Genomic DNA, 10240 nt, shown 5'->3' on the forward strand with positions numbered 1-10240 from the left:
GAGCTGAGGTGAGTAGGGCCATCTGGTGTCTGAAGTTGCACAATAAGGGGCCCAGGCACTGTGGGCTCCATGCTCCTCATGGGGAGGATGGTGACTACAGTTTAGAGTCAGAATTGCATGGCAACCACATGACGAGATAACGTAACCCTGATCATGACTTAGTACTTCTCATGTGCCAGGTGCAGTTAATGCTGCACATACGCCAAGGCATTTTAGCCCCCAAACTACCTAATACGGGAGGCATGCATGTTACTATCAGTTTACAGACAAGGAAACTGAAAGAAACAAACTCACCCAAGAGATAAGTAGGAGAACTGGAATTTGAACCTGCACAGCCAGACTTTGAGATTGTGAAATTCACCTCTGGCATGTACGTAATTCAGATGTTTACAGGGGTCTAACACAGGCCAAGCATTCTGCTTGGTGTTTGCTGTTCTTGTGCCAAGTCAAGCACGCTCCTGCCTCAGGACCTTTGCATTTGCTATTCCTTGTACTTTTCAGCTCTTCCCCGGGTTATCTGCAGGGCTCCCTTCCTCACTTCCTTCAGGTGTCGACTCAAATGTCACTTTATCAGGAGGCCTCTTCTGTCCACTTGCATAAAATAATGTCACCTCCTCTTTGCTCTGGCAACTTCCTTCCCCATCCTCCTGCATTGTAAATGCCCTCAGCACTCAGTATGGTGGGGCCTGTTATTCATCTGGGGTTACTTGCTCAGTGTCTGTCTTCTCTCAGGAGGAGGTAAACTCTGAGACAGCAGACTTCTGTTTTATTCTCAGCACATTGATTAGGGCCTGGCGCAGAGTCAGCCTTCAACTACGCTTCAGGATTGAATGAGAATGGCTGCGATAGTGGAATGTTAGGTTCCTGTCCCCACGGAGCTCAAATTCTAGCGGGGACAACTCACAACCATCAAGGAAGCAGACACACAAACATACACACACAGACATGCACACATGCACACACAGGCACACACATCCACATACACAGACACACACATGCACGCACAGACATGTGCACACACACGCACGCACACATGCACATGCGCTCACACACACACCCACACAACAAGTTTTCAGGTAGCAATAAGTATATGAAGAAAACTTAAGTGGCATGGGGGAAATGAGAATGAGGGAGGCACCTTTATGGATAGAGTGATCCAGAGAGGCCTCTTGAAGGTAAGACTTAAGCAGAGACTTGAATAAATTAGGAAGCTTTGTGTGGTCAAAGCCCAGTGGAGTGCTGGAGCAGAATCAGCTTACGGGATCAGGGGAGATGAAGTCAGAAGGGGCGGCAGGGACCAGCTCATGCAGGGCCTACAGAGTGAGGGGGTTTGCAGGGGCAGATGGCACCCACCTCCAGTTATTGGAGGACAAGCTCCATGCTTCCCTGCTGTTTTAGCTTCCCGTGGCTGCTGTGACAGATCACTGCAAACCTGATTATTTAAAATAACAGAAATTTATTTTCTCATAGTTCCGAAGTCCCAAAGTCTGAAATCAAGGTGTTGTATCAGCAAGGCCATGCTTGCTCCGGAGGCTCCAGGGGGAGAATTCACCCCTTGCTTCTTCCAGCTTCTGGTGGCTGCTGGCATTCTTTAACCTGTGGTCACATTGCTCCAAATTCTGCCTCTGTGCTCATATTACTTTCTCTTCTACATCGAAGCTCCTTGTGTGACTTTCTTGTAAGGATACTTATCATGTCTTTTAGGATCTCTTTTAGGGCCCACTTAGATAATCCAGGATAAACCCCAGGCCCTATCTCAAGATTTTTAATTTAATCATGTCTGCATAGTCTTTTTTTTTTTTTTTTTTCCATGCAAGGTAACACAGTCACAGGTTCCAGAGATTAGGACATGAATATCTTTGGGATGGGGGCTACTATTCAGCCTAACTTACCTACCCTCTCTACTGTCTGGAAATTAAGTGATTTATTTCATTCTCAGACTGTCCTCTCTGGCTGTGTTCAAGCTGTTTTTCTGTTTGTTATAATGAAAAACATCTAGACTCATCCACTTCCCCCTATAGTGAGTGCTAATAAATGTTTGCTTGGAAACAGAACAGGGAGTTTACATGTATTGAGTACATGCAGTGCACACAGCACACAGGAGGCCCTCAGTAAATGCAAAAGTTGAATTGGTTCTTTGTTTTTGTTTTTCTTGAGATGGAGTTTCACTCTTGTTGCCCAGGCTGGAGTGCAGTGGTGCAATCTCAGCTCACTGCAACCTCCACCGCGCCAGTTCAAGTGATTCTCCTGCCTCATCCTCCCAAGTAGCTGGAATTACAGGCATGTGCCACTATGTCCGGCTAATTTTTTGTATTTTTAGTAGAGATGGGGTTTCTCCATGTTGGCCAGGCTGGTCTCGAACTCCTGACCTTAGATGATCCATTGCCTTGGCCTCCCAAAGTGCTGGGATTACAGGCATGAGCCACCATGACTGGCCTTGAATTGGTTTTTACACATGCAGAGAAGTCCATATTAGTATCCTGGATGTTCTGTGATGTGAAGGGCCTCTGATTAGTCACTGAGGATGCACAGTGAGGGGCAGAGGCCTCGGAGTTCAAGGCAGGTGTGTCTGACTCTCTGGCGCGCACACCTTTCCCTACGTCAGGGCTTCTCAGTCCACTAGATGGTGGTAGCACTTCCAAGTTGTGCCAACCCAAAACGACTCCGGACATTGCCAAAAGTCCCATGGGGGCAAAATCACTCTTCCTGGGAACTACTGCACATATCATGCTGCCCCAGGGGAGGTGATGGTGGGAAGAAGTGCTGGCCAGCTAGCTGGGCATTAAACTTAGGTTTAAACCCAGGGCAGGTGAGAGACTGCCTGTCTGCCACTGTGGTGGAGATAACTGGTTATCCCCTGATATCTACCATCTGCTTCTTTAGTGAAAACTTGCAGCTGGGCAGGTTGCTGCCAGAAGTAAAGACTACATTTCCCAGCCTTTCTTGCAGCTAGGTATGACCATGTGACCACATTCCAGCCAAGTAGAGGTAAGTGAGGTGGCCAAGTTCCTGACTGTGCCCTTAGAGGGGAGGGTCCTGCTCCCCTTCCCTGTCTTCTTCCCCAGTCTAACTGGCTGGAAGGTGGACCTGGTAGCAATGGGAGCAGTGAATCCCGGGTCCCAAAACCAGGGAGTCTCTGTATTGTGTGGCCTGCTGATGGTCAACATTCTGGTTGATTTCTACTGGGTTAAGCCATTGTTATTTAAGAGCTTTGTTATAGTTGCTTAACCTGCATCCTAATATTACCCCCACCCAAGCCAGCCATGAGGGGGATGGAAGGAAGGCAGGAAGGGTGGGGAGAAGGGTGTAGATAGAGGGGCAGAGATGCTGGCTGGTTGAGCTCAGAGATGCTTAGGGACACCTCCTGGGAAGAAACTCTGAATTGGATGTTGGAGGCCAAGAAGGATGTGGGGAGGTGGGGAAAGGGGCAGGGCACACCAGAAAGGGCTGCAGCAGAGGCAAGGGTATTGAGGAGAGACTTAGCCAGGGCCTGAAAAGCAAGGAGGTCTTGAACAGCCTGAAAAGAGAAAGGGAGACACTTTGGAGGGAAGCCCGGTGCAAAGAGGGGAATTTCACTAGGTGAACCAAAAGCAGATGCACAGATCTGGGAGTTTGTCGTGAGCCCTGGGGGCACCTGGAGGCTGGGACTGGAGGCAGGAAAGTGGTTGAGGAGCCCTGGCTCCTCTCCAACTTAGAGGATCCCCACTCTGGGGCTGACGCCTCACTTTTGAACCTTGCTCCCTACTAAGGTGTTCATGGCTCTGCTGGGCCTGTGGTCTTGAAATCTTCTTGCCAAGGGCTCCTCCGACAGGTAGCCAGGGCCAGCAGGACTGCAGCCAAGATCATTGCCTTCAGCCCCAGGACAGCAGGTGTGAACACAACCAGGAGGCCTGGGAGGCACAGGAGAGAGCTCAGGCAGGACCCATGGTGAGGGCCCCACAGCCCACACCTCAGTGCTGCCCATGACCAAGGTCACATCCTGCTGCTGTATAACCTCTGGAGCTGTATCCTTTCTACAGTGACAGAGGTGATCAAAGATCACCCTTTCCTCTGCCCTGGGCCCAGAGAAGGGTCACCCAATATTCTGCCTGCACCTGTAATCATCTCAGTCACATCCCTAACCTCCTCTCTTCCTAATTGCCTAAAGCAATCCTCAAGGTAATTTTACAGCATAAGATCGTGATCCAATTTTTTAAGATAAGGAGACAGACCCAGAGTGCAGAAGTGATATTCTCAGGGCCACATGTATTAAAGAAGTCATGGGACCCATGCAGTCTGGCTCCCTTGAATGGCAGGAGCAGGGCAGAGCATCAGGTAGGTAAATCTGACCACCTCTATCACAAGCTCCCACCAGACACTGAGAGTCCCCCAATGTTAACAGGAGATGTGCCAGGCATCATTCTGGACACTTGGCACGTGTAATCGCATTAAATCCACACAGAATCCCATGAAGTAGCTCTCTGATGCTTGTCCCCTCCCATCTAGTTCATACAGTCAGATACCAGATTCCAGGGGTGAGAACCTGCCCATCACACTAGGAAGAGATTCCATCCAGGAGACTTAGCTACAAAGCCATGTTCTCCAGTGTTGTGCATAGCCTCATAGTGTGTCCCTAAACTCAGAATCCCAGGGAGCTCACCACCTCTCAAGCAAAATTCCCCACGAAACATAGCCCTGGCTATGAGAAAGTTTGTTACAACTGAGCCGTTGTAACATGGCTCTCTGGGGTCCCAGCACTGCAATTGAGATGAGACCCTGGGAGCTTTCTTGGTGGCAGATGAGCCCCAGGAGTGTGGGACTGCTCCGTTCCCATGACCAAGCCATTCATGGCCTCCTTGCCTATGGTAGACTCATTGACTCCACTGAGGTAGGTACACTCACCTGTTGGAGACATCTCAGTTGCACGTTCCCTGGTGAATTCTGCCTCTTGGGAAGAGGTAGATTTTGCTGCAAGGGAGAGAGGCTTTCTCATACTTCCCTTTATCTTTATATCCCACCACTTCCTGAGTCCCAGGAGCTAGGGGTCTCCGGGATGAGTCTGCCAGTTTCTACCTGGGTGGGGGCTGGAAGTCAAACCCTGCAGCTATGAAGGACAAAATTAGGCTTTCTGCTAGAGCACCTTTGGGGTATGGACATGTCTAATTCATTGCAGTATCTCTAGTACTTGGTATAGTGCAGGACACTCAACAGGCATGTAGTAGATGCTGGTTGAATTATTATTATTGCTACTATTATTTTTTGAGACAGAGTTTCACTCTTGTTGCCCAGGCTGGAGTGCAATGGTGTAATTTTAGCTCACTGCAACCTCTGCCCCCTGGGTTCAAGCGATTGTCCTGCCTCAGCTTCCCAAATTTCTGGGATTACAGGCATGTGCCACCACTCCCGGCTAATTTTGTATTTTTAGTAGAGACAGGGTTTCACCATGTTGGTCAGGCTGGTCTTGAACTCCTGACTCAGGTGATGCACCCACCTTGGCCTCCCAAAATGCTGGATTACAGGAGTGAGCCATGGTGCCTGGCCAATGTTTGTTGATTTATTAATGATCCATATAGAATTCTGTAGAAATCAAAATGGGGAAACATTTACTCTGCTTGAGAGGAGAAGAAGGTTTTACAGAGGAGGGGTCATTTGTTATGGGCCTTGAAGGATGAGTAGGAGTTTTCAGAGAAAAGAAGAAAGCATTCCAGGTAGAGGGAACAACTTATGTAAAGCCATGGAGGCTGGGAAGAGCTGGCTTGTTTGGGACATGTAGAAAAATTGCTCATGAAACCTGCTCCTCTCCCCCAACAACTCCAAAACCAATTGTCTCACCTTTCATTTTCAGCCTGGTGCCCTGTCCAGACAGGTATTGCCTGTTGGGTTTCCTCTGAAACTTTGCACAGTAATAGGTGCCTGCATCCTCATTGGAGATGCTTTGCAGAAGAATGCTGAAGTCATTGTTGGAGGACCGCACCGCTGTCGCCTTGGAGTGGGAGATGCCTCCAAAGTTGTAAATGGCCTCCCGGCTCAGACCAGCTCCCCGGAACCACCTGATGGGTCCGGGGGGACCGTCTCCAAGCACTGTGCAGTTCAGAAAGACAGTGTCTCCAGTGGATGCCAACACCAGTTCCTGGGGCTGGATGATCCACAGGTCTGGCTCAGGGTCCCCAGCTCCTGAGGCCAAAGAAGAGGTCTTTGCTGGATTCCCTCTCCTCTTCCATCATTTCCTCCCTGGTGCTTTCCCTCCCTTCCTTATTTCCAGATTTCTTCTCTCAGCCACTCCCTTCTGCTTTCTTTATTACTCATTAGCTGACTCATTCAGTAAAGAGGCTCTGAGTACCTACTACATACCAATGGTAGAATTGGGAATATGAAACTCAGGAAGACACATAAGTGCCCTGCCCTGAAGCCATTCTCTGTCTGCTAGTGGAGATGGTCAAAAAATTGCCCAGAGACTGGAAATCCAGAAGACGGCAGAACTACAAAGGAGGCGCCATCATAGCTTGGAAGAAGCCAGGGAAGCCTTCCTGAATCTGGCATTAAGTGAAAATGAACTCCGTGCACAGATACTCTCCATGTCACCAGTTTACAGGGTGATTCCACAGGCATCCATTCTATTTAATCCCCCAATGACCCTTGAAGTGCAAATTGTGTTGCCTGTTTTCCAAGCAAAGCACTCTAGGCATGTAGAGTCAGGGTAACTGACTTAAGAATGCACCACTATTCTATAAGAGTCCTGGGATTTGGGTATTCAAGTCACCACAGGTCCACTTAAAGATACCGTGATTGATTACCTGGGGAGTGTGGTAGTTGACATGCTCAGCCTCAGGTTTTGACTTTGTGCTAGTAATAGGGAACATCCACACTCTTACTTTGGCTGCATGGTGGAAGGCTATTCTTTCTTGTCCCTTGTCTTGGAGCTGAGCCATGTGACTTGCTTTAGCCAATGGGCTGTTAGCAGACATAATGTGACTAGATGCTTGAGGTGTACTTGAAGAATTGGGTCTGGGCTTCTGCTTCTGCCATTTCCATGAGAAAATCATGCCCCATGTAGCTGCTACGTCTCCAGCCTGGACTCTGGCATGAGACATGAGAAGTGGAACCACCCAGCCACATGGAAATGTCCATGTGAGATAAAAATATGTATTGTTGTATGCCACTGAAATTTTGTGTGACACAGCATGACACAGTGGATAAAGGTGACTGTGCAGGGAAGCAGACCAGAGCAACGTGTGGCCTGCAGGGCCTGATACTCACCCTTCACAAGCACTGAGGTGCCTGCATCCGATTTCATTTCTGAGTGTTCACTCAAACCATCAAACGTCACACAGTGGTAAGTTCCAGTGTGCTCCCTGGTGACATTGTGGATATAGATGGAATAATCGCAATTCAGTGGTTCTGATGTCCGTTGGATCATAGGCATCACCCCGGGGAAGGAGCCATGTTTAAAGTTATAAATTTCTTGTTGGTCCTTAGTGCTCACCTTGACCCATTTTATCATACCATCGGTGCAGGAGCCGACCACCATACACCTCAGTAGGAGGGTCTCGCCTTCTGCCACCAGCATGGGGCCCTCGGGCTGTAGCACCTGCCACTCATTCCGGCTGCTCTGCTCAGAGGCTTCTATAAAAGAGGAAGAAAGACCTTGCACTGGACAGGAAGGACTTGGAGCCCTAAAAGGCAGGCTTAAAACAATCAAACCATTATCTGGCCGAGAACAATGGCCCAGGACAAGACAGGAGTGTCATCAGAGAGGGAAGGGAAAGAGGGGATGAGGTGGCTGGCTGCAGAGAGAGAACTGAGCTATGCAATGGAAAACCTGCAAATAAATATCACTCAAGTTACTCACCATGTGCTAGGCCCTGCGTGCATTATGTCACTTATTCTTCACCATGCTCCTTTAAGGTAAACTGCGTTATTCCCATTTTTCCACAGAGAAAACGGAGGGCCCGGAAAGGTTAGGCAGTGGACCCAGGATCATCTGCTAGGATTGTGTGTCCCAAATGCACATGTTGATATCCTAACCTCCAGCACCTCAGAATGTGACTGTATTTGGAGGTAGGGTCTTTAAGAAGGTAATTCAGTTAAAATGAGGACATTAGGGGCGGGCCTTAATCTAATCCAACTGATGTCCTTATAAGGAGAGGGAATTGAGACACACACATACAAGGGGAAGACCATGTGACGATACAGGGAGAAGGCAGCCGTTTATAGGCTGAGGGGGGAGGCCTCAGACAAACCAGCCCTGCAGACACCTTGATCAAGGGTTTACAGCCTCCAGAATTGTGAGAAATTACATTGAGATGTTCAAGTCACCCAGGCTCAGTATTTTGCTATGGAAGCTCTGGCAGATTCCCACATTCACCCAGTAGGAGGGTGACAGGCTTGATTCAGGCCCTCTCAGCATGTTTCTGGAGCTCTGGCTGTTAATCCGCAAATGCCATCCTTCGGAGATGTAGGTTTGTATGTTGTAGCATTCAGTGTAAATACCCTTCCTGCCTCCTGCGAATTCTTCAGCAGACTGCGGTTCTTGTTAATGTGTTGTGAAGATGGGTTGAACTGCTGATTTTGTCCTCAAAGTGGATACAGAGAAAGAGGGGTGAGGCTGCCCATGGAAGCTCTGGGTTACAGACATCATCACATGTACTCCTTCTAAGAATTCTGTCAGCTAGATGTTATTATAATCTCAATTTTTAAAACTTTTCAGTTTATTACTTATTTATAAATTTTTTTTTTTTTGTAGTGATGGGGTCTCACTGTACAGGCTGGCCTCAAACTCCTGTACTTAAGTGATTCCTTCACTTTGGCTTCCCAAAGTGCTGGGATTACAAGTGTGAGCCACTGTGCCCAGCCTATTATCTCCATTTTTGAGATGAGAAAGAAAACAAATGCTCATAGTGGTAAAGAAACATGAGGTGAACCATGCATTCAGTAGGTATCATGGCCAGGATTTGAACTCAGATCAGGTGACTTAAGATTCTGCTCAACTCAAGGTCACCAGATTTGTGCCCTGAATTTCCTTTTTATCTGTATTCCCATCAGCTTTGTGGATAGCTCAGTCTCACTCCACACGTTTGTTTGCAGTATATTATGGTGTTTCTTAGTTGTGAATGAGGGAAGGAGAGTAAGAAGATGAAGCAAACATTCCCTTTTAAGAAGATCTAGGAAAAAGTTACGGAATTCTAAATTCTATTTCTACCTGTCTTCAGCTGGGCATGTGCTATTAACCACCAAGAAAGCTTTCTCACAATTGTGACCAAGTGATAACCACCTGTTGAATCCTAGGGACTGCCTTTGTCCTTGATGTCCTCAGTTCCGAGACATTCAGCAACATCCACTCTCAAACGTTATTTGAGCCAGTCAGATCTGTTATCACTAATCCTTCCTGTTGGCTCTTTTGCTTGCGTCAAGAAGTTTCCTCACACACATGTGCAGAACTCTGCATCACTCACTACAGAGCTAAAAATGGTGCCTGTTCCTACCAGCCACACTGGTAAACTTCATGATTGTCCGGGCTCTGGAGAGAATTGTAGAAGAGAGTACACAGCCCAGAAAGAAGTGTTCTGGTCCACACAACAAATCTTAAAAGGCTCCAAAATGATCTAAAAAAATTACGTTCTACTGTGAGGCTTCTAACACATGTATAAGTAGAAGTTATGACATCAATAGAATAAAGACTGGGAGTGGAGAACTGTGAGTTTACTATTGTAAGGTTTTTTCTCTCACTCTCTTTCTTCTTCCTTCCTTCCTTCCCCCCCTCCCTCCCTTCTCTCTCTTCTTTCTTTCTCTTTCTTTCTTTCTTTCTTTCTTTCTTTCTTTCTTTCTTTCTTTCCTCCTCTCTCTTTCTTTCTTCTTTCTTTCTTTCTTTTCTTTCTTCTTTCCATCACCTGAGTATTTATTATTTCTATGTGTTGGGTACATTTCAAGTCCTCTTTTCTAGCTATTTTGAAAAATATAACACATTGTTGTGAATTATAGTCACCGTACTCTGCTATCAAACATTATAATTTATTCCTTTTATCTAACTGTGTGTTTGTACCCATTCACCAACCTCACTCTTAATTCCTTTCCCTCAGGGCCATTACCTTTCCTAGTCTTTGGTATCTATCATTCCATCATTACACTCTCTACTTCCATGAGATCATTTTTAGCACCCTCATATTTGTCTTTCTGTGTCTGGGTTTTTCTCTTTCTTTCTTTCTCTCTTTCCTTCCTTCCTTCCTTCCTTCCTTCCTTCCTTCCTTCCTTCCTTCCTTCCTTC

At 47.2% G+C, this 10240-nt stretch overlaps 1 protein-coding gene across 3 annotated transcripts in view; it reads right to left on the bottom strand.

Annotated features, from left to right (window-relative positions):
* Positions 1-1790: 1790 nt before the first annotated feature.
* Positions 1791-10240, bottom strand: part of SIRPB2 (signal regulatory protein beta 2) — a 14163-nt gene continuing 5713 nt past the window's right edge. Inside the window, exons 2-5 of one of the 3 annotated variants that reach the window (XM_032295400.1) lie at positions 7237-7602; positions 5812-6153; positions 4882-4947; positions 1791-3890 (exon numbers count right to left, since the gene is read on the bottom strand). In XM_032295400.1, coding sequence (XP_032151291.1) covers positions 3754-3890; positions 4882-4947; positions 5812-6153; positions 7237-7602 — 911 coding nt within the window. In that variant the 3' untranslated portion in view covers positions 1791-3753. Of the gene's footprint in view, positions 4948-5451; positions 5557-5811; positions 6154-7236; positions 7603-10240 lie in introns of those variants that run through there. The other 2 variants (XM_032295399.1, XM_032295401.1) reach the window with 2 other exon arrangements.

This window comes from Sapajus apella, unplaced genomic scaffold (genome assembly GCF_009761245.1).
Source record: "Sapajus apella isolate SASKATOON/1434 unplaced genomic scaffold, GSC_monkey_1.0 scaffold33, whole genome shotgun sequence".
NCBI classification, from domain to species: Eukaryota; Metazoa; Chordata; class Mammalia; order Primates; family Cebidae; genus Sapajus; species Sapajus apella.